This window comes from Cryptotermes secundus, unplaced genomic scaffold (genome assembly GCF_002891405.2).
Source record: "Cryptotermes secundus unplaced genomic scaffold, Csec_1.0 scaffold548, whole genome shotgun sequence".
NCBI lineage: Eukaryota > Metazoa > Arthropoda > Insecta > Blattodea > Kalotermitidae > Cryptotermes > Cryptotermes secundus.
This window is the reverse complement of record NW_019732380.1, coordinates 888,556-914,191: the sequence shown is the minus strand read 5'-3', so window position 1 is coordinate 914,191 and position 25,636 is coordinate 888,556. Positions and strand designations below refer to the sequence as shown.

At 41.6% G+C, this 25,636-nt stretch overlaps 1 protein-coding gene across 1 annotated transcript in view; it reads left to right on the top strand.

Moving 5' to 3' along the window:
- The first annotated feature begins 14,545 nt into the window (after positions 1-14,545).
- The window catches only part of LOC111867604 (coiled-coil domain-containing protein 66), a 33,016-nt gene continuing 21,925 nt past the window's right edge, over positions 14,546-25,636 (top strand). The window contains exons 1-3 of the mRNA XM_023857596.2: positions 14,546-14,631; positions 14,784-14,924; positions 22,393-22,468. Coding sequence (XP_023713364.1) covers positions 14,852-14,924; positions 22,393-22,468 — 149 coding nt within the window. The 5' untranslated portion in view covers positions 14,546-14,631; positions 14,784-14,851. The remainder of the gene's footprint in view (positions 14,632-14,783; positions 14,925-22,392; positions 22,469-25,636) is intronic.

Here is a 25,636-nt window from a genome sequence, read left to right as displayed (position 1 = left end):
TATGGTGCGTCAAACCTAACTCAACATCATTGAATACGTTCAGTGACCGCGTTACCAAAATAATATTTATGACCTATCAGCGGTAATAAAACATTCAGATGTAGTCACGTGATGTTTGTTTGATAAAGAAGCCATGTTATGTTGACGGTGTATCAGTTACATTAATGATTTACACAGAACATGGATGCTTCAATTTATAGTTCGGAATAGAACAACAGAAATGGCAGGCTTCATCACAATGCCTACAGTGAAACAGATAGGCCAACTTCCTGCCCCAAATCCCCTGGAACTACGAAACTGCACGTACAAACTTCCCTATGAAGGCGCAGATTGCGAGGGATAATAGAGGAAAGTTAACGAGGAAAATAAATTGCTCTAATTTGCAGGATAGATATCCTGCAGCCAGAAGTTTGGTAGTCAAGAGCGATGGTTCTCTAAACGAAGAGGTTAACATACACGCACACAGGTCCGAATGCTATCCTTAGTAGAGATCAACCCTTGGGTCAGTAGTTAATGAGCTCACAACTTCATATATCTAGGTTATACATGAGAAATGCTCATGAATATACGTGAGTCAGATCAGAATTGCGAACGGGAGATTTTAAACTATTCAAAACCCAATCCTAACCTCAAATAAACCGAAAGCAGTAAATATGTACGCTACTGAATAAATATTCAAATGATTTCTTCGATTAAATATAAGAAGTTTATGATTGTGGGTTTTTGTATTTTGTCCATCGGGCGTAGTTGCTTGAGGCTTTATGCTACAAGCCGGAAGTTCATGAGTTCGAGTACCGACGACGTACATTTTTTCAATTGGCCCAACCATTCTAACCGCAATATGGCCCTGAGGTCGACTCAGCCTCTAACAGATATTAGTACCAAGAATTTTCTGGGGGGGTAAAGGGCGGTCGGCGCGTTAAGACTGACAACCTTACCGCCATGTGTGAGCCGACTTTCTAGAAAATGTGAGAGCCTCAACGTCTCACAAACCTATCGGCCACCACGGCCTGTTACAGGGATAGCTTTACCTTCTTTACCATCGTCCGGTATCCTGAAGAAGACAACGTTCCGGAAACTGGATCCATTCCCCGCCCTCAGGTGACGGGGTAGGGGACATCTACTCTCTTTAGGTCCATTAAAAGGAGTAAAAATCACAAAGTAGGTGTCTCGCACCTGAGGACGGAAACAAATCCAGTTTCCGAGAAGCTGTGTTCTTTAGAATACAGAAGGATAATCAAAATGCAAAAAAACAACAATCACGGGTGTTACACACCGATTAGAACATGCGTTGGCGCAGTTATTTGGGGCACTATGATACAAGCCAGAAGGTCACGGGTTCTATTCCTGATCAAGGCATTGGATATTTCAATTGACCAAATCCTTCCAGCCGCATTATGGCCCTGAGGTCGACTCAGCCCCTAACAGAAATGATACCAGGAATCTTCTTGAGGGGTAAAAGGCGATGGGAGCGTAAAACTGACAACCTCACCGCCGTCTATGAGCAGATTTTCTAGAAAATGTGTGAGACTCAACGTCACACAAACCTATCGTTCTCCAAGGCATGTTACAGGGATAACTTCAAGTTTTTACAGTTACGCACCATTATCAGAACTCTGTAGAATCTACTATTAAAAAGTTTATATTAATAAAAATATAAAGCATAATGGCCGACTGCAGCCACCGTCAGATTTAGCTGCTTACGGAGTTGGACCATTCGAATGAGCGCTGGGGGAGGGGGGGGGTAATCTCCGTCTGGATTTAAAAAATTATTATAAGAGAAGAAAATGTACCAAATACGAGTATCAGAAGTTGAAAATAGTAAAACAGAAGTGTGGTCTATGAAGAATGCTCTAGCGTGATTAATATAGATGACTAAAACAGCTAAAATATAAGTATTTAAGCAGTATTTCTGATTATCCCCTTGGAAATTTGCCTCTTCCCCTTTGAATGCATCCAAACATTGCCAATTATTCGATTCCCTCTCAAAGCATGCGTCTGAGTCAGAATTTCATTTTATTGTGTTGTTCTCTGTTTTTCGAGGCTTTACGAATGGCTGATCCTCCGGCCAAATAGTTCTACCAAAGGTTTAAATTAATTTTGAATCTATGTATTGTCTAGACGAGCCAATTCTCATCCCTACAGGATTTCTGTGGAGAAACGTCTTCAGATAAATCTACTGGTCGCATGCGTGGCAATGAACTTAGGGTTCCATAATATGCTGGGAATTTCTTGAGTGGCTGAACAACTGTTAGCTTCTCAAAAAATAATCAGCTCCCTGGACTTATTTAGTTAGCCAGTAGCTAGGCCATATCATAGCTCAGGCTGTTAGTCACCGAGTTCCCACCGCCGTGGCCCGAGTTCAAGACCAGGTCAAGTCGTGTGAGATTCGTGGTGAACAAAGTGGCACTGGGGAAAGTTTTCTCCAAGTACTTAGGTTTCCCCTGCTAGTCCTCATTCCATCGACTACTCCACACGCATCATCTATCATCCGGGGCTTGTACAAAGGTCCACAAGTGGCCGATGTATGAAATGGACTCAGTCTCATCCCGCCCTAAGAAAGCAAAAATAAAACAGTCAGTAGCTAGACCACATAGCGTCAAATGGTGTAGAAAGATAGATGAAGATTTTGCAAGGAAGCTGCTATGCCTTAATCAAGAAACTATGCCGGAATTTGCTTGGGCAGAATGAGGAAACACGCAAAGAATCTCGGAATAATCCGTGTCCCCGTCTACATTCGAATACAGGACTTCCAGAATAAGAGTCTAGACCGCGGTTCCTGTAAATTAACTCATCTTAAAAGCTGCAAAACTGTGGATACATTAAAACATAACACTAATGTTACAGTTCCAACATTAACGTGTTAATTACTTTATTAACATATTTGCTGAGAACGCAACACGTGACTTCAACGTAAGGAGTGGATGTGCGTGTTGCCTATTCTGAATGTGTCTTCTTTTGAAATACGCTTTTCAATAAATGTATTTACGAAACGTCCAACCGTCGTTGTACCTTGGCTCTCACTGAGATTCAGGAATTGAAATAAAATCGATAGCAGGAAAAAGAAGAGGTCATCAACACCGAACAAGCCTGATTACGCCGGAAATGTGAGCACGTGATATTGATCCGCCATGTTGTGTTTCAACAAGTGAACAACAAGAACTGTCATGGGTCAAGGACCTGACAGTGAAAAGTCTATGATAGAACATAATGTATTTAAATATAATGTAAAGGAAATGGAACACGTTAGCGCCATTATAATTATTGTTGTTTACTTATTTATTCTTGGAGCATCTAACGATGTTTCCAATATCACTATAATTGTGTACCTTCTCATATGATGATTAGTGAAGTGTGAATGGGAGTGAATGTGGAAGGAGAGGATCATGGAATGTTTCAACGTACGCATTCTCCCACATTATGAAGAAGNTCTTGGAACTGTTACTAATTTATTGATATTATATAGACTGTCATATTTTTATTTTTCTCTTTAATTTTTGTGTATTTCTATGTACTCGTGCTAACTTTGTAATTGGCCACTGGGCTGTTAAGTTATTGCACGTAAATAAACATGAATTGAATTGAATTATTATTATTATTATTAACTTTGTAATTGGCCACTGTGCTGTTAAGTTTGCACATAAATAAACACGAATTGAATTGAATGGAATTATTATTACCATCCATACTTATATTTCTCAGTTTTCAATAACAACTTAGATTTGTGGTAATGAAATTATTACTATTATTATTTATTTGTTTGTTTGTTTGTTTGTTTCCTTTTATGCATTAATGTGTTTTCCTCCAATGTTTACCTTTAATTAGTCTCTGACTTTATGTTGCGTTTGTCCAGTATGTAACTACTCTTATCTACACTGTGCTGTGTCTGTAATTGGCCTTGGGGCTGTTGGTTATGTGCATAAATATAAAGAATTGAATTGAATTGAATTATTATTATTATATTCGGATCTGGAATAGCTAAGTTGGTATATAGATGTGCTATGGACTGGATGACAGGGGTTCGATTCCAGACAGAATAAGAGATTCTTCTCTTGTCTACAGTTTCCAGACCGGCTCTGGGGTCCACCCAGTCTCCTTTCCAATTGGTACTGGGAGCTCTTTCCCGTGGGTTAAAACTGTCGTGGATTGAAGCTGACCACTCACCTTCACCTAGTACCGGTGTAAAGAATGTCGGAGCTATACCTCCTCTCCCCCATACGTCTTCAAGGTGTGGTGCTTAACTAAGCACAGAGAAAAAATTATCTTTTATTATTGATGCGTCCAGCTTCCCATTGTAATGCATCCCTTAAGGCTTGTTCTGTGAGAACTGTGATTTATCTTTTCTAATGTATTTGCAGGGTAACGTCATGGCTCCACGTCCAAAATTCTTGCTCAGACCCTCCTTCTACCATTCGACGCTGTGTGGTCGAGATGCTAGCCACACACAATATTATTGTATTGTCTCAACCACAATAGCGAACATCGCTTTGTAGTGGCTAGTGTTAGAAGTTTATACCCAGAACGCTCCCGTTGGAGGCAACCCATATTCATAGATCTTTGCATTATTTCCTTCAGTCTTCATAGGAACATTCTGGGACAATATATCTACCTTAAAATTTAAAATAGGTTATGACCATTTCCTCCCACATCCTCCCATGCATCACCCACAGTGATTTTTGTATTAGACATTTTCACATTTGAGAAAACTTCGATAAAGGAACTAAAAAGCAGCAAGAAATAGAGCAACATTAAGATGCTTGCAGAATGCTTATAATGTCTTAAAGCTATCCCTGTAACAGACTGTGAAGGCCCATAGGGTTGTGAGACGTCGAGGCTCCTACATTTTTTCTAGACAATCGACTCGCAGATGGCGGTGAAGTTGTCAGCCTTATGCACTGCCCAGGAATATATAAGGTCTGCACACAAAATTAATTTGAAGTTAATTTTTCAAGTACACATGAAACAACAAAATTTGCAGTTTTTATTTGTTCCTGTCATTTTTTTAATCGGAGCTATGAAACTTAGAGCAGCGCAGTAATTTTCAGCTGGCCTTTGACAGAACAGATATTCTTGGTTTGGGGTACTGGACTGGACAAAGTATCATCATTCGTTACAACATCACTTTTTCTTTTGAAATGGGGCCTCCTCTTTGGCGAGAGGAGGGAGGGCCCTTCTGCACCGTATTATAATACAAATGTAGCCGCACTCACAACTTGTTCTCCATGTCTCACAACTTTTTAAACTCCCAGTATTTATAAAGTTCCAAAGTTAAAATCTGGATATTGGCCATATTGCCCGCGTGGAGGTGGATTGTAATGCCTCCACCGTAGTCCTGTGAGTCGTAGAAGGCGACAAAAAGGTAACTAGGTTCACAGGAGTGTATGTGAGTCACCCTGTCACTAGGGGAAACAAATGCTGGAAAATGGACCTTCAGCTTTGGGGGTCGGACGCAAGACTGACAATGTTGCTCTGTAAAACAATTGTTCTTTTGCAAAATCCTAAGGAGTGAAAACAGGATGGTCTACTTCGAGAATGGGCAAATCTGGAAGGAAATTCTAAGGGAGACTATGGTTTAAAAAGGGGCTGTTTTGTCAATGGTGATAATGATGATGGTTACAATAAATGGCACAAAAATGTTGCGCTAAAAAATTTGTTTCCAGTATAAAAAGGTAGATGGTGAATTTTTTTAATTTAAGTCAATTAAATTTTATGTTGTGTGAAATTTTCAGTGTTCCTTTGAAATAACTCACACACAACACGTTGAAGTTCCATGAGTATTATCTGGTGATAAGAGACTCAAAACAAACAGGTTATAATCGCTACGTAATTTCCATCTTGGGTTTTTGTGAGTGGGGGAGGGGAGCGCAGAGGTAGGATTATTTTGAGATATCATTCAAGAATTCGACTTATAACACCCGAATACTGAGATGAGAAAAATTAGTCATAATTTCAAACCCCTGGACCTATTCAACTGACCCTTCCGAATGTTTTAACTCATTTCCGGATTAATTCTCTATTCCCTGAATACGTACAGACATAAAAAGAGAAGTGATTTAACTGTTCAAGTACAGTCCCAATGGAAAGGAGGGGAGGAATTGAGAAGATACGTAAACATAAATAGAAAAAACTTGTTTATAAAGGTAAAAGACGTTTTTAACCAAGTTTATTCATCTAAGTATCAGAAAAACGTAGAGTCAAGATTATTTCCTGGAATTTGTCTTAGATAATACATCAGTAGGAAGGAAGATGTTGATATTTAAAACGAGATATATTTTATTTTGTTAGTTAAACGCACTTTCCCGACATAAACGTAAGATAAGCTATAGGCTTTGTTTTAAAGAATTAGGTTCCCTCCCGATTTAGAAATAATGTACTGCTAAAAATGAAAAGTTACGAAACGCTGAAATTTTTCGCGACTTCCAAGCTCGGATGTAAATAATAAAGCATGGGAAGGAAACTTAGAAGTAGAAATAGAACTATTGTATATTTATAAGAAAGGAAACACAAAGAAAGAAAAGTATTACGGAAGAATAATATAAGTGTTTAGGTACAACACATTTTAAAAAACTTAACAAAATTGGAAATAATTTTAACGAAGTTTTAGAACAATGAACTAGAGAAATGAAGTAGAGTGCGGCAGTCACATAAAAATAGTTACCTGATAATGAGCTTAAGGTCGAAAATTGCGTGTATCGTTAAGAAGAGACAACGTCGTACACCAGCAATCTATGAGCACGACAAGAAGTTACACGTATAAGACTACCTCGGCATATACTCGTATTTTTTCTTAGTGGTGCTGGAGTAAATCCACTTGGCACTGCGACCACTTCTGGCCTATTGTAACAGCCCCAGATGATAGGTGAGGGTGACTGTGGAGCAACTGATGGAATGAAGTTTGGCGGGGGAAACCGAAGTGCTCGGAGAAAACCTGCCCCAGCGCCAATTTGTCCACCACAAATCCTCACCAATACACACAATGTCATTGCAAGGCTAATGTTTTATGTTTATGACGTAGTAATGGTGGTGGTGTCCTTCTGAAAATGGTCTCTCCGACAGAAACATGTAAAAGATGAATTATTAAGGAAAGAGAAGAAAACATTTATCAATCACACTGGACGGCGTTGATGGTTTTTACACTATTGCTAGTGTGACGGACCAGGATGAACCAAGTAAAACCTTAATTTAAAATTGTAGCTGATGTAATCATGACATTAACAAGAAAAAGCAGGAATATCCCGGGCGAGAAGCGGACAGTTCTCACATTAACATACAGCAGAAGATGAGGGTGGGGGTGAGCAAACACAAGAAAGTGCACGAGCTGATTTCAGATCTGCGTGATAGAAGGTGCGCACGGTCTCTCCGCTCGAACTCTGGTATCGCGGGTTTCAATAACTATCAAGGGAAATAATTGTGCCAAAGAATTTTCTGTTTTCCCGGTTACAGAGATCATTCTCAGATCCAGCATCTCCCAAAGAATGAGTAAAATATCCGATGGATATAAGTTCTTCAACCTCAATAATCTGTATGAAGATTTAAAACCATATATAATTTTTTTTTGTGGAAAACAAGAATGAAGAATTAACATTTTAGTAAACAACAAAACGACTCTTATCAAACTGCCTAACGTAACTGTTGTAGTTCATATTCGGGAGATGCTGGGTTCAATTCTCGGCAGTGGCATCAGCTATGGAGACTGAATTTTCTTCGTAAATTTCCTCAGTCCCTCCAGGCAAATGCAGGTATAATGAAAGTCAAGGCCGCTTTCTTCCAGATCCTTGACGATTCATTATTCACCAGTCACTGTACCATTCTATATAATCATATAATAAACCACAGAAAGAAACGACAGTTAAAATTTGGTAATGATCTATCTATTTATCTATGAAGTGCTCTAATCTATCTATCTATCTATCTATCTATCTATTCCCGTTGCTCCTACTTTGGGCATGGAAAATTCGTGCAACGCTCCGTTTTACTTCAGATTCTTAATCTTAGACAGTCGGTAGGACTCCTTGGAAGGGGGATCAGTCTGTCGCAGGCCGTTACCTACACTTACAAACACAGAATAAACGCAGACAAATATCCATGCCTTGAGTGAGATTCGAACCTACGACCCCAACGCTCGATCAGGTGAAGACAGTTCATGTCATAGACCGCGCGGTCAGTGGGATCAGCTTGGTAATGATACGATATGTCGAAACCTTTGGGATCAGGGTTTTGGCCCTTATTCTTAGCCCTAATGATTTCTGTGGCAACCTCTGCTGTTCTGATAAGAAAACATTTCATTTGGTGCATGTTTCCTGCAGCATTCGGTACCAGACCAGAATCCAATCTGATGAAGTAACTTGAAGCAATGCTCTACATAAAACATTACTGTACACTTGAAGCCCGTTTCAGAATGAAACGAGGTGCCCCTCTGTATTCCGTCCTCGATTGGATTGCCTTTGTCTGCTCTAAGACTTGAGAATTCAAGTAAGCAGTGCTCCTTATTAACGGATTTCATTACAAAATACACTTTCAATCTAAGCAGAATACAGTCACAGATTCGACATTACTGAAAGTCTATGGCTCTCGTTTCATAAGGAAGGAAAATAGACAAATATGTGTCCATGTGTTACTGTGTGTTTCCTTTCGCTGCTGAAGAATTAGAATCCTATTATTAATAAACCTGAAACGAATGATAAATTATTCTATACTGCCATAATGTAGGGGTTTCATAACTTCTTAAATCCTCGAAAAACAAGGAACGCAATACTCTGAGGTTGGAGAAAAATTGGTGCCACTTAATTTATGATTACGACGTAAAGAAAGAGGAGAGGTTTTCGAAAGATATAAAAAAAATGGAATATTTTTCTGCAGAATAATGAATAACATATCAAGGGATGGGAATATTGTTTTTTCTTCCAGTGTGATGATGATGATAACTGACAAATCATCGGGGTTAATTATGTTAAAACTGAGATGGACATGGATAATAAACATATCATAATCATATGTAAGAAATACTTGTAATTTAATAATAATTTGGCGTGCCGCCAGGAATCATGAATTGTTGAATAGATCAGGGTTGGTTTTCTAGGCAACGAGCGACGTTCGCGCTACAGAGCTACAGTCGGAACGATCCATTGCTATGCAACGGCTAGCAATCTAACAGTGGAGTTTCCATCGTTACAACAGACGGTATACTTCAGTGGAAACGGGTTTCCACGTTCGTTGCATAACAGTGGGCGGAGACCAGAGCCTCCTAAATGGTACGCTCTATTCAGTCCGAAAGGACGTCATAAGAGTCTTATCCAAATGCGTCCGTCGCAATGTAACCTTGACGTTGACTTTGAGACTCGGGTACGAAAAAGGAAGTTTCAAATTTGAGAAAGTAACATATGGTCCCGAGTACCAAGGGACTCGGACCCGAGAAAGACTGCGCTGGCAAGGACCAACAGCATATACAAAAGACAGACCCGTCCTGTCCTCAGAGAGGGCGCCCCAAAGAAACAAGACCGTAATTGTCAAACAGTAATAAATATCTGGTCATGAGCTCCAGATGGGACTCGACACCAAGACTTACTTACTGACCATTAGTCGCGATGTGACTTTGACTTGAGACCCGCGTAACCCGTGTGGAGGCGGGGTCGAATACCTCCACCGTGACCCTGCGAGTCGTAGGAGGCGACGAAAAGGGAAGTATCAAGTCTGAGACAGTAAAATATAGTCGAGAGTCCCTAGGGACTTGGAGCCGAGAAAGACTGCGCTGGCAAGGACCAGCAGCATATACAAAAGACAGACCCGTCTTCTCGTCAGAGAGGGCGCCCACAAAAAACAAGACTGTAACTGTCAAACAGTAATAAGGCTCTGGTCGCAAGCCCCAGATGGATGCTTTATGCCAAGACAGACTGGCCGACTGACCGTCGGTCGTAAAATGAGACTCAGACTCAGAGATCGGGCTGAATTTACAACACGCGACAATAATAAATATGGGGGTGGTGACAAAATTTGAGGTTATATGAAACAAATATATTGTGACATGTTGCGCAAAGGAGAACTCCCCCCCCCACCAGCAGTGACGTGGCGGGTGAGTCAGCGCTCCCCTCCCACCCCTCAGCGGTAACGTAACGCTCGCGTAATAGGCGAGTAATCACCCCGCATCCTGGCAGCTATGCGCGGTGACGTCACGAGCGGAGCCGAAGAGAGCCGAGCGGAGCCGAAGATAGCCAAGCCCCCGCAACCTGGTAACTATGCAAGGCGAGTCAACAGCGGTGACGTAACAGGATGACGTGGCACTCATTACGCAACCGGCAAGCACTGCAGCTATATAAGTGAGCTGTACTGTGACAGCCGCCGAGTTATAAAGTAACCGTCGCCGAGTTGAAACATAGCAGCCTGCGAGTGTGCGATACTTAAGAAGTCAGCGAGCGGAAGACTTTTCGTGTGCTTTCCAGACATAGTGAGTGCTGTAGTACAGTTATACTCGGAGTGTGTAATTCAGGGAGACTTGTATAGCTCCCGCGTTATTAGTACGTGAAGACAAGTGAAGATTGTGTTAAGAGATTTTGTTGTAGGGTTTGTAAAGTGTGGAAACCCTTAATAGTGTGATAATTAATTGTAGCCGTTATTTGTAGATTGTTAAATAAACCAATTAACCATCTCTACGGCGTCTTCAGTAACGAAACACGTTACATTGGTATCAGAAGTGGGATCAGTAACGCAAACACGTTACAATATCTTATACAGAATCCCAGTTGAATTAATAAGCGCATCACAAAATAATAAAAATAATAGTAATATTAATACAGAGTGGCCAAAAAGTCGGTTCCTAAATTATTCTCTCGTCTTAACAGGAATGTTTAGATTTACACCTGCCAACCAGTTTGTAGAACGGTATCACAGCGCTGCAAGTTGTGTCCTGGGCATAGAGGATCTCATTTCGAAAAGTATTTGTAAATTCAATAAGTAACAAAGAAATTTATTTTGGTGTACATTTTACTAACAAGTGAACTGACTTTTGGACCAACTTTAGACATGCAGGACAAGAAGTTTGTATTATGTCGAAGTATGATTTTTGAATTCTGCTTCGAATTCCTTATTAAGCTGTAAACATGAAGAAACGCCGTGAAAAATAACACCAGAAAGTTGTATCTGACTAAAATTGTGGTCTTCTGGGTTGTGACACCGTGTCATTATGAGGACCAATAACGACAGAAGGTCGTGGAAAGGGGTCTGCATTCCTTGAGTCCTATGAGACCCTTCCGTGTAACTTGCTTATTTCTGACTCCGTGTAAATATTCACCTGTATATTGTAGAAGAGTAGAAGATTCCTTTCTCTACACTGAAGATGGAGGCAACATATTCCTCCGAAATTTCAATAAATATCTACCAGAATACACGATATACCGATGTGTGATATATATTACACATCCTTCTAATTTTATCGCTGGCCTTTGATTTGGCCGTCAGCCGAAGTGTTACATGAATGTGTTAAGTTATCCAGTATAATCAAAATTAAAGTTATTTACCGTATCTGTCTTCAGATTCATAAATAATACAACTTTATTTTAAACACAAGAGCTCAGGAATGATTTACATAAGTGTAACAATGATTGATCATAGGAATGGACTGGAGAGTAATACATACAAAATTGCTGCATATGGTTCGGAAGTCTTGGAAGTTAATTTCACCGTCTGTTGAATATGGAAAGCCAGGGGCGTCACGTCATTCATATGATAACAACCTGATTTACCGAGGCGCCCCTGGAGCCTCATGAATAAAACAATATGGCTGCTCTAGTGTTAAACTAAAATTTTTGTAATGTTTTGCATGGCCACTGAAGTCAATAAACTGGACCGGCCCTAGACGAGAGGGCCATCAACATTTCATCACCCCGGATATACACTCTCTCCCCGCGGGGGTGTAGGAAATAAACTGTCACTTTGGAATTCTAGTCAAAACTATTAACGCAACTGCCTACTATGAGCACGTTTTATTTAATTCACTATACGTGTCGGTCCTCGCGGTAGCGTAGTTGGATGAGGCACTACGCTACAAGTGTAGTTCGAGTCCCGATAAAGTGGATTTTTTTTTCAATTGACCTAATCCTTCCAGCCACACTATGGCCCTGGGGTCGACTCAGCCTCTAACAGAAATGAGTACCAGGAATCTTCCTGGGTGTAAAGGATGTAAGGCTGACAACCTCACCGCCATCTGTGACCCGATTGTGTAAAAGATATGGGAGCCTCGACGTCTCACAAATCTATGGGCCTCCATGGCCTGTTAGAGGGATAGCTTTACCTATTTTTGCCTACTATTGCTTTATCTTCAGGGATATAATACTTAAACATTAATTAATTAATTGTCATGTCGTATGTCTTATAGAACATGGATCCCTAGTTCAGAAATTTTGCATTTCATCTGTTACCCAGCCTACTGATTATCGAGCAGCAAAAACGAAAAATTTTAAATATAAATATGAAACGTGAGAAATATATATATATATAGTGTCCATCTTGCAGTGCATCCACTTTTACCTGTCACTTCACAACATGTTTCGGCAACATAGTGCCATCATCAGGTGCTCCATTTACACTAATCTATTGCATTGCTTTCCATTATGTCAATGTAAAATTATTTAAAAAGTATTTTAAAATATTCGTCAGTTATAATAAATTTTTTGTATACTAAAATCTTGTTAAGATATTTATCTTAGTATACAAAATATTTATTATAACTGACGAATATTTTGAAATACTTTTTAAATAATTTTGCATTGACATAATGGCATGCAATGCAATAGATTAGTGTAAATGGAGCACCTGATGACCTGATGATGGCACTGTAACCGTCCATTCTGACTGGAGGAGTGTTGTGTGAAAATTAAATTTGTATTAAGTTAAGATTAACAATATTACAAACAAAGAGATCCGGCAGATAGCCAGCTCTTACACGCGGAAGGGACATAGTTCAAGTTTTGCTATGTGAACAGGAAGTAACATCTGGTACTTTCCTGGAATTCTGGCAGTTTCAGCAACGTCGGAAAGGCTTTGAGAAAATGAGAGCTGACAGCTTGGGACAGCGATAACTTAGAAGTGGGACGGCCGGAGCCTCACACCCTGACCGTAATGCATCAAGGGGCTGTCATCCTTAGCGTCAGGTCAGCATCTGCCAGAATCACATAGCAGAGCAACATGATTGGGAATTCAAAATTTAGGGAACCTCCTAGTTTGAAAAATTAACCAATGGCAGAAGTGGAGGAGTGGATTTCTCTTGGAGTCTGGGGTTCGTGGACCTCAGAATTCAGAGAGAGGGCATTCCACCTCGGAGAGTCTTGACACTACTTTCGGCAAAGTCGGACACTAAATTTACCACTACGGCCCTTCCGTAAAATAGTATAAGTACAGTTCAAATCAATAGTATTAATAAATTCAGTTGTATGCAGAAAGCTGGAAGGGATTAAAGGACTACTAAGTGCAGCCGTCGAAAGGTGGGTGATTGTAGTGAAGTGTTCTTCCTGCCCTGTCCGAGCCAGACCCTTATAAGACCCTGGGATAGGAACTCAACTCTACCGACTACCAAAAAGAACCCAAAGAAGTGATAGGTGAGAGAGTGGCGCACAACGAAAAGGGCACAAAGGAAGTGAGCGGTTACAGCACTATGGTGCCGAAACAAGTTGTGAAGTGACGGGTAAAAGTAGATGCACTGCAAGACGGACACTGTATATATATCATGGACGAAAATCAGTGCAACAGGACGCTAAACTACAACATTGTGAGAAAAATATTTGAGTTAATATAAAGAATAAAATATTACGAGTATTATAATGTTATTTTATTGTCACGTGCATGGGGGTACGCGTGACGAAATTAACGGGTTCTAGTTCGGATTATTCGATTTATTAGCACTTCGGTTACACTCTCTCTCTCTCTCTTAATTACAATTATTACAGCGCTATGGCTGATTGGCACAATTTGCAGTCCACCGTTGCACACGCACTAGGATTCTCAGTCTTCAGTTGTCGTCTCCTGGCAATGGATCTCAACACAGAAATTAGCGCTTCAAATCACTATGAAGTCTTCTTGCCTTCAATCACTCTGTACTCCTCTGTCCTTATCTGTACTCAGTCTTCATAATTCAATAAGGACACGCTCCATTCTCGTGGTTGCTGCCATCTGTTCAGGCTGCTTCCTCGGATTCTTCTACCCTGAAGATGGAAGTGATATGTTCCTCCGAAAAGTCGGTTCACACTAGATCTACACGGCGCCACATCCCACAAGACGACATTCTTCTCTTCTGAATCTCTTTACCAAATATTTTATTCCTGAATCCAAAGAGTCGCTGTTATTTTACATTCTAAGTGCAAAGAGTAGCTTAATTAGAGTTGCATATTTTTTTTTCAGAAATCAACTACCACACACAATTTTAGGACCTTAACTCAGGTATCGCTAGGATTGCTCACATCTTATAAGTTCGCGCGTCCGCCATGTTGTTATCACTGATTGTGGAGAAACTGCAGTTTACGAAGTCTAGGTGGCATAATGTTCAAACCATATTTTGTGAAACTCATTCAACTGGATCAGATATTAAAATGGAAATATACAGACAGTAGCATGAAAATATAATTAAGACTAAATTCCTTCCTCAAGGTAGGAATATAGAGAAAGAAGAATCATTGATCGGGCCTTTACAGGCATCATTAGTGAGTCACGTATGTCATACAAGCACGCGACGGTATAATATTGTTGCTATGGCTACAGTTGTTATTGTATCGATTGAAGTAACTCTTGGGGCTTTGCAGAGCAGACGTCTTGCAGTGGCCAGTCTGCTAGTCATTCTTCAAGGTAACTGCACTTTCCTGACTCCACAATGGTCACCATAGTCAGTACGAAGTGTCAGTCCCTAGTCGAACAGAAGCGAGTTCAGTGGGCGAAAGAACGAAGTGAGTAACAATTCAACAGTTTGTAGTTACTACCATTAACAATTATTAAAGTAGTATTTCCTGTCTACAATAAAGAAGAGGCTGGTCACGGTAGCCGAGCAGTCTAAGGCATGCACTGTCTTCGCTCGCTTTGAAGCGGCGATCGTGGGATCGGATCCCAGTCAGGGCATGGATGTTTAGTGTTTGTGTGTGTGCGTTTTTCTGTGTTTGTGTGCAGGTAGAAGCCTTGCGACGAGCTGATCACCCGCCCAAGGAGTCTTACCGAATGTCTAAGTTCTAGTAAACCGAAGTGAAACGAGAGTTTTATGGAGATAGGCCAAGGCCCAAATTGGGGCTGTAGCGCCAAAGGAAACAAAATAATAAAAAGAGTTTTGTATTGGTTGTTTTTCTGTACATTTGAACACGGTTACACCATCTCGACCAAATTTGATATAATGATAGAGGACCTTCCTAGGCCGATTTTAGACACTTTAAAATCTTCTCCCAAATTTTCGGAAAACCCTCAGGGAGCATTATTTTGTTTATGTGTAAATAATCATTCTTCTTAGATTACTGAGGTTTCTTGAGCTCGATAGAGATTAGAAAACCGAAAAAGTCTCGCTTATTATATATGCATAGTTACAGTTATCCGAGATATTTACTTTGCAGTTTTCTAAAAATTAACTGCATTTTTTAAAAAAAATCACAGAATGGAGAATATTTACATTGTAATGATTTAATTAATCTCCTTACAGTTATATTGCATTATATTCTGTAATAAAGATCAGCTTTGTAACTTTTAAGTGGATTACACTTCCTAATCACACGTGTGCATTACGCACGGGTAACCCCTAGCAGAGCAGCTGGTAGGTGAATAGGCCTACATTAAAGTTGGCATGATGAATATCAACACACATTTTACTTAAGTCCATATCATTGGACTGTTATACAATAAATATAGTTCCTCCAATTACCGAAAATAAACCTCTATTATTCATGACGTTATTATTTTTTTTTCACAATTATATACAGATATACTATGTAAAGGCTGATCACCCGCCCAAGGAGTCCTACCGTATGTCTAAATTCTAGTAAACCGAAGTGAAACGGAGAGTTTCATGGAGGTAGACCTAGGCCCACATTAGTGCTGTAGCGTCAAAGAAAAAGAAATACTAGGTAAAGACAAAATTGGCCCTGTGCTTAACTAATTAAGCACTAGCCATGAATACGTATGGGGGAGTGGATGTATAGATCCATATTTTCTTGACCTCGGCACTAGTTGGAGGTGGTCAGCTTCTCACCCTGACCGCTTTACCCCCGAGGAAAGAGCCCTCGGTGACTGGGTGGGCCCCAGAGCCGGTCTGGAAGACGTGGAGAAGAGAAAATTCTTGACCCTACCAAGACTCGAACGCCGACCATTTGGTCGTCCAGCCCGTAGCCAGTCGCTATACCGACTACGCTAAGACAAAGCCCAAAGCTTATTGTTTCGAAATATCAGTGACGTCTTTGTTGCTACATCGCGATAGCGGGAAATATCCATTTGGCGCGTCATTATGTCTTCTTTTGCCTGTTTTGTGTCTGTGATTCATGGCTGGCTCTTTTGAACAAGGTAATGGACATTCGGATTCCATAAAAGGTGGCGACGTTCTTGAATACGTGGGCAACTATTTTGGTTTTCAAGAAGGGCTTTTCTGCATGGAATCAGTTCATTTTTAACTGTATCATATGATTAAGCTGCATAATAAATCCTTGTTCTTGTTTTAATTTCTAAAACTTATTTAACCTTTAAATCGCACTGGTAATTACTCGTATATGTACCATCGGCTTCAACGTTCAGTAACTTATTTTCTACACTCATGCTCATGTATGGATTTCATATTATTCTCAGAATAAATAGAGGTTATTTCCTTGAACAACAATAATTTATTTTTCTTTGAAATAAAGACGAACTACAGGGTGATTCTTTCGCTAGGAAACCCAAATATTCCTCAATAACTTCTTCATTTTTGTACGGTTCCTTATGAAAACTGACATGTACGGAACTTGCGTCTATCGAAGCTTACTTTCAACAAGATGGCGTGAAGTGCCACACATCTAATGCAGGCATGAAGGAAATTGAAAGTTATTTCGGTGACCCACTAATTTCGAGAAATCTGTGGCCGTCAAGATCACTAGACTTGACGCCACATGATTTATTCTTGTGGGGTTTACTGAAGAGCCGTGTATACAGCAATAAGTCGCGAACAATTGACGCCCTCAAATACACGATACTATGGGGGGTTGCTGTCATTACCGATGTCACATTACCAGATGTCTTCACCAGTTTGCAGACTCACATACGAAAGTGCTTGGATGCTGGAAGGGGCCATTTTCAGTATACGCTCTAAGCAGACACAGTAAGTACATGTCAATTTTCATACGGAACCATACAAAATTAAAAAGTTATTGAGGAATCGCCTTGTATGTTTTCTGAAACGTAGGAATTGAAATATTAAATATCATTTGTACGAACCTCGTGCTTAAAACTATTAACGTTAAAGCTTTATATCCGTATTTGCGATCAGTCATCTAGTGTAAAACACAATCCTGAGAATGCGGCATTTACATCCACGTCTGAAATTCTCTGTTTCTTTCAATCGGAAAATTCATTCGGACATTATAAATGTGAATTATGTTTTCTCCGTAAGCAACAGCCTACGTCAAATTTATTTCCTGGTCTATTTTTAGATAAAATAAAATAATTTAGATCATCTTTTATTCCAATATCTTGATCGGAATTTTAGTATAACAGCCAAAATTATGCACGTTAAAAATGAAGAAAACTAAATTTGCGATATAATTTCCACAAAGAAACACAAAATGTTACAATTCATTCTGAGGTAAAATATATGTGTATATATGTAGGTACGTACGTACATCCATCCGTAATTTTAAATAACGTCCTATCTGAGATTTTCGATGTTCAAAAATGGCCCTTATTTAATGACGAATTATAATCTGTCATTCCAACAAAAATACCGGTATAGTTCTCTTGCGGACTAAAATCACGGAGTTTTTTCTTTATTCCCACAAAAATTGTTTGAAGCAGTATCTGCTCCAGTCAGTATGCATACTGGCAATCAACCGCAGCTTACCAGCGAATTTGCTAAAAAAAAATAAAAATAAACTGCACTCCTACGGTGTATTGTCTGTATCCGCCTTGAGGCTAAACCTCGACATGAAAGTAAATCCATCGCCAAAATTATTTTGGAGACAAAAAGAGCTGATGATGGTTAAACACATTTTATGGCGATATTTATGATCTATCAACCTACACGTCGCCATCGACAATAAAGACAATGGGGGTACCCAGCTGGTTAGCTTAACGGTAACGCTCCAGGTTTATTGTCAGGAGGAGCTCTGTTCGAAACTCTGCCGAGATAGCGGGATATTTTGTAGTTCTTCTCAGTCTCTTCAGACAAATATTATGCAAATGTTGGAGCCTCGACGTCTCACATCTCCGTGAGCCTCCACACCCTCTTACAAGGAGAAATTTGCCTTTTACTTTTATGAACAAAACACACTTTTAAATGTTAAATAATAAAGTAATACAACACATTAACATTTCCACCCCAATTATCGCACAGACCACCACGGATGAAATGGTGGGAGCGCGGGGGGCGGTGGCGGTGGAGGAATTCGTTTCTGGAGTAGAAAGCTGGTTGCGACAGAAGACTGCAGAGTCGTACCTCGAAGGAATAGAGGCTCTAGCGTCTTGGATGACGTAAGGCCATGGAGTTAGAAGGAGGCTGTTGAAAAACAGGTTTAGGTAAACGAAGATACAGGTAGCGATGTGACATATTTGAAATTTTAAAAATATAAATTGTGAATGAGAAAAAATGTTGTGTTACTTTCTGGGTGAATTCCGTAGGTGGTACATATGGTTACCACTATGGATTATTGGGTAAAATTTATATTATAGCATTTCAATGCTCCCGCTTTTTCTACCAAAAGCCACCAGTGACATAAAATTTCAATCTAAAATTTTGGACGATATCATATTCGTGCTAACTCCTAAATATCGGTAACGAAACGAGCAGGTTGGTCTAACGGTGACGCTCAAGTCTTGTTTTCTGGAGGTGCTCGATTCAAATCTTAGCTGGAACATCGAACATTTTGATTGAGGTTTCTCATAGTTCTCATCATAATTTTGCTTTGATTAGGCCACGACCTCTTCCTTCTAATTTATGAGTTATTCTACCATGCGACATTATATACAAGAAGTCTAGATCATTGTTTTCCAAACTGTGGACCGTGGTGGTCCACCAGGTGGTCCGTAGTGTTATGCAGTCCATTACGTTGAAACGGTCTTTAAAAATTACTTTAAATTAGTGAATAGAAAAAATAGTTAATGGAAACTTGAATTTTTTCCTATTCGCAGAGAAAAAGCATAATTGCGTGCTCTTTACGGCTAAGGTGAATGTTATGACAGCCGAGTAGCCTGCGCGTGCGCCGAACGCGCCTGTACTGTTCGCAGTTGCCTAAAATTTGAGAAACACTGCCCTAGATATTGGCTGCGCCATTAAATACCTCGGAAAAAGACATATGTAACGCTTCTTGCGTTTAGCTCGTTCACAAAGACCAAGTGAACTGAACTTAATGAAAAGTATTGAATTCTGAAAATTTTATGAGAGTAGGAGTCAACGACTTTTACCGGAAGCCATCGCAGAGGAAACCATAAATGTGTTCCTTACAGGATAGCCCGGAGATTCCGAGCACGCGAACTACAGATCAACTGAATTCTGTACAAATAAGAGGAATTATTCAGAAACACGGACTTCCAGACGTGAATTGGGTCAGGCCAGGGAGCAAAGGCATCTGCTGATAACTACCCTAAAGAGAAAACGTGATTCTAGGAAACTACTAATTTCGATGCTTTGTTTCAAGGTCATGTCAATAATGAGAGATAAATAAATTAGAAGTAAATATCTAATATAAATGTAGCTAGTAGATTCTTCGGATCTATGCATAATTTAAAATATTTGTGAAAGGCTTTAAAAGAATTATATTCATGAAGAAATTAAGAGAGATAAAATTTTCAAGATTCTTGCTATCATTCATCTCATTTTCATTCTTTTTCCCGCCTTACCGTTTAAAACCCTGAATACTAAAATATACAAAATTTACCTTGCCTTTTATATGTTTGTGGAACTTGTTCTCTCATATTGATGAACGATAATAGTGTAGCGGTTGGAGAGCAGAGCAACGGGGAGAAGAGAAACAGTAGCAGAACACAAAGAAGATACTGCAAGAACAGCCTCCAAAGACAAAGGAACGGGGGTGCACCGTTAAGCTACTTGGGACGAACAGCCTTAAGGAGGGAGCAGTGTGACATGTTGCGCAACGGAGGACCCCCCTCCCCAGCGGTACGTGGCGGCATCGTAGCGCTCTCGTTACTATGGTAATAGGCGAGTCAACCCCCCGCCCCTCTCCCCGCGCTGACGTAACACGCAACGCCGCTGTCGACACGGCGTCAGGCAACAGTGGTACCGATTACGTAACAGGCAGACACTGTTACTATATAAGGGAACGATACAGCCGCCGACGATAGTTCTCAAGTTCTCAAGGCAGCAGTTACGAGTTACGCATTAACCAGCAGGGAGTCAGTTAGCCAGTCAATAGCTGTCTATGTTTCGTCGGAGTATTTCTGATACTTCCAGTGGCAGCAATTGTCAGATTGTAAATTGTGTGATTGTAAGAGCGAGTGGAATAAATTCGCTACATCCAATAAGGCGTGAAGTTATTTGTCGCGTTATATACACAACACGTGACAATAGGTTGAAGGGGCCGATCACAGTGGCCGCGCGGTCTAAGGCATGAACACTGGGATCGTTGGCTCGAATCCTACTCGGGGCATGAATGTCTTTGTGCATTTATCCTCTGTTTGTGTTGTTGTGTGTGTAGATAGCGGCCTTGAGATGGGATGATCCCCCGTCCAAGGAGCCCTACTGACTGTGTACAGATTAATAGACTGAAGAAGCAGCCAAGGTCCACGAGGGCTTTGGACAGACGGACGAACGGACGGACGGACGGATGGATGGATGGACGGATGGACGGATGGATGGACGGACGGACGGACGGACGGACGGGTGGATGGATGGATGGATGGATGGATGGATGGACGGACGGACGGATGGATGGATGGATGGATGGATGGATGGATGGATGGATGGATGGATGGATGGATGGATGGATGGATGGATGGACGGATAGATGGATGGATGGATGGATGGGTGGATGGATGGATGGATGGATGGATGGATGGATGGATGGATGGATGGATGGATGGATGGATGGATGGATGGATGGATGGATGGATGGATGGATGGATGGATGGATGGATGGATGGATGGATGGATGGATGGATGGATGGATGGATGGATGGATGGATGGATGGATGGATGGATGGATGGATGGATGGATGGATGGATGGATGGATGGATGGATGGATGGATGGATGGATGGATGGATGGATGGATGGATGGATGGATGGATGGATGGATGGATGGATGGATGGATGGATGGATGGATGGATGGATGGATGGATGGATGGATGGATGGATGGATGGATGGATGGATGGATGGATGGATGGATGGATGGATGGATGGATGGATGGATGGATGGATGGATGGATGGATGGATGGATGGATGGATGGATGGATGGATGGATGGATGGATGGATGGATGGATGGATGGATGGATGGATGGATGGATGGATGGATGGATGGATGGATGGATGGATGGATGGATGGATGGATGGATGGATGGATGGATGGATGGATGGATGGATGGATGGATGGATGGATGGATGGATGGATGGATGGATGGATGGATGGATGGATGGATGGATGGATGGATGGATGGATGGATGGATGGATGGATGGATGGATGGATGGATGGATGGATGGATGGATGGATGGATGGATGGATGGATGGATGGATGGATGGATGGATGGATGGATGGATGGATGGATGGATGGATGGATGGATGGATGGATGGATGGATGGATGGATGGATGGATGGATGGATGGATGGATGGATGGATGGATGGATGGATGGATGGATGGATGGATGGATGGATGGATGGATGGATGGATGGATGGATGGATGGATGGATGGATGGATGGATGGATGGATGGATGGATGGATGGATGGATGGATGGATGGATGGATGGATGGATGGATGGATGGATGGATGGATGNATATATATATATATATATTCTGCGATATAATGCCGTGTAGTCCGTTGAAAGTCACCCGTCGTTTCGGAGGAACATATCGCCTCCATCTTCAAGATCGACTAAGAAGCCAAGCAAGAAAACAGCGTGAAGCAGTTGGCAAGTCAATGCCTGTTGATTTTCAACTGACTATGCAGCGCTATATCCCACTAGCAAAATAATCAAGGTAATTATTTCTTAATTTTATTGATGTGTTGTTCTGTTTGTAGAGGAACTGGCCGGGCTGTGCGCCCCTTGGGGACGGCTGTCGACTCGAACAGAAGATAATTACCGAACCTGCATAAGGTAAGTTGCGTAAAAACACTTTCATTCGCACCAAGCATGAGAAACTTTTTTTTCATTGGACCCTTGTTACGAATTGGTTGCTACGGGGGTGGGGGATCCTAATGGGCCGGGTAGGCCATTACTGCCCGTCTCAGTTTACACATAATACAGTTGCGTTTATTGCTGGTATAATATAAATAAAATACAGTGGAGCTAGTGGAAGGTCCTCACTACCCACGTCCACTCCGGAGGGGCCCAAACTCCGTTCCGCCGTATCCTTTTGATTTGGTGGAAGTTAATTTGGCAAGGTAGGGGCCTCCCCCTACCTGAGTGGGGTCAAACAGCTCGGTAAGCCCGTATTCCGTTACTTACCGCCCTTTGGGCCCACGTTCGAAACCCCCCTTTCTTTCCTCCAATGTAGGGCCCTTCGGGGCCGGCCGACTGCTCCTGCGGTTCCTTGTACTCCGGCGTCGTCGCTCCCCTAGGAGCCTCCACTACCTCTCTCTCCAAGCTCTCCAATGTCTCGTTACCCACTGCCTCCTCTGGCTATCGCTACCCGGTCCATCCTGCTAGCCCCACCCCCACCGCAGGCGGTGCCTGCCAAGCGTCTTCCAAGGCAGTGTTGCCAGATCTCCGAGGCTTTCTCAACGTAGTTTCGGCCGGAGCGTCGGGCTCGTAACACCCTGGCCTCAGATTTTCAGTTTCATGAACATTTTACAGACGGTAGGACTCCTTGGACGAGTGATCAGTTCGTCGCTAGGCCTCTACCAAAACAAAGGGCAACACAAACGCAGAATAAACGCATACACACACGAAACATCCATGCCTTGTATGGAATTCGAACCCACGATTCCAGCTTCCAAGCGAGCGAAGACATACATGCTTTAGGCCGCTCGGCTACCGTGACCGGCTATGAGAAACTTAGCTTCTATACAGATAATCAGTATTCTTCCTCTCTTGATACAAACTATCTGGTTTCAGATTTTTTTTTTGTGATCTAAATGTTGTCCTATTCGTCCCGGAGATGTGGTCAGAGTCGGGTTAGGTTGGGTCGGGTCGGGTAAAGTCCTTCTGCCCCCGCCTGCAAAGTCGATCTTGATTTCGGGTCCCGTCGGAACCCATGACTATATTTTTGTTCTTTCCAAGACTTTTCATGTAATGAAATGGCGCCTCATCTTCGAAGATGGATGGATCTGACTATTACTGGTCACTATCCTTCTACTGGGGGGCGACTCGTGTGGGCAGTCACTCACTCCTTGACCCTTTCCTTCACATACACACCACTTTCATGTGGATAGAAGAAGTAGGCGTAACCAGAGTTTTTTCCGAGTGTAGCAGCTAGTTTTCCATTAGGGGGAGCAGCCACAAAATTTGTTTATTATGTTTAACACGTTTAATACTATTTTTAGAGATCGCTCTAGATAATTCATGACGTAAAACTATTTTGTAAGTACCTCTAATTCTTGTTATTAATATTTTATATTTTTCCTCTTCTTCAATTCTATTTTGGTCTCTACCAAAATCCGGGGGAAGAAGGGAAGTCTTGTTTGTCTCATCTGCCGGATCCCACTCGAAAGTAATTTGTTTACCGTGCCCTCAAGGCCCGGTCTAAAAAACCGAAATTAACGGCCGTGAGGATTCGTTTCGCTGACAACGCGACACCCTCTATCTGCTAAAGTTGGCACTAACTTCACCGAGAAGCGGCGGTCGCTCCGTCGGTATAGTTCATTTGCGGACTAGAACCACGGAGTTCTTTTCTGTTTGTTTTTTCCTTCCCTCAAGACACTATCGCCCAATAAAGCAAGAGCCATAAGTTCTCTTCGTTTACTTTTTATTTAATGGTTTATTTGAAGACGCTGTGAGTATCTAAACTAGATTATGCATAAGATGACGCAAATAGAGAACCTGGAAATTGTACAAGGAAGTAAGCGGAAGTCACCTAGTTAGAGGAAGCATACTGGCATTTCTTCGAAGGGATTCGAGTAAAACCACAAAGAACCTCAGTCAAGATAGTCAATGTCCCGGCCGAGATTCGAACCGGGCACTTCTCGAATACATATCGTAAGTGTTACTGATTGAGCAAACTTACTCGGTAATTTTCGTAGAGAATTTCTGCTCAGAATAATGTGAATATAGTGCTGAATCATCCAGTACCATAGAAGGCGGAGGATTTCTGCTCAGAATAATGTTAGGATGTGAGTACCAAAAATCAGTTCCTACCTCGCAGGAAACCCATTGCTTCTCCATTGTACAAAATAACCAGTTAATGAAGTTGGAGGAAATTGTAGACTTTTTATTCCCGAAATCACATGAAGCACATAAATACATTGTGGAGACAAATACATGGCTTCTTATTATTCAGGTAGGTGGTATGTATTATAACCATTGTGCTTCAAAATATTACGCTAGCGTCTTTCCACCATTGTTTCGTTAGTGGTTATTTATTTGTTGTAATAATGATTGAAGTATACACTGAGAAGAGTTAGAAATGAAAAACACGTGATATAACACACAGAGATATTGGGTTTTCGGACTTTATCTATCGTCCCAATATCTCCGTGTGTTATACAAGGTGTGTCCCAAAAGTCATGAAATATATTTCTTTCCCGCGCTCCTACTGGTCGGAGCGCGCTGGAACCGGTTGGGTTATGGGGGGGAGGCCTTTAGCTTCACAGCGCGCCCAAGGTCAGTCTGCTCGAGCATCGGAGGCGTCAGTATCGCCGATTTAGTGCACCTGTGTTTTGTGACCAAGTCACGGCGCGCGATGGCGGATACTTTCGAGCAACGTTGGGCGGTCAAGTTCTGAACAAAGCTCAATAAAAAAGCTGCCGAAACTCACGAACTGCTTAAGCAAGCCTACTGGGAGTCTGCTCACACCTCGGCTTCCCCGAAACCGAAGAAGGCGAAGATGAGCAAATCCAATGTGAAAACAATGCTCATCGTCTTTTTCGACGCCAAGGTTGTGGTCCACAAAGAGTTTTTACCCCAAGGACAGACCGTCAACGCTCCCTACTACGTGGATGTTCTAGAAAGATTAAGGAAAAGGGTCATCCGCGTGCGAAAAGACATCGCCGCTAACTGGCGGCTGCATCATGACAATGCGCCCAGCCACACGTCTCTGCTCGTCCGTGAGTTCCTGGGGAAGCACCACGTGGCAACGCTGCCGCAGCCACCCTACAGCCCCGACCT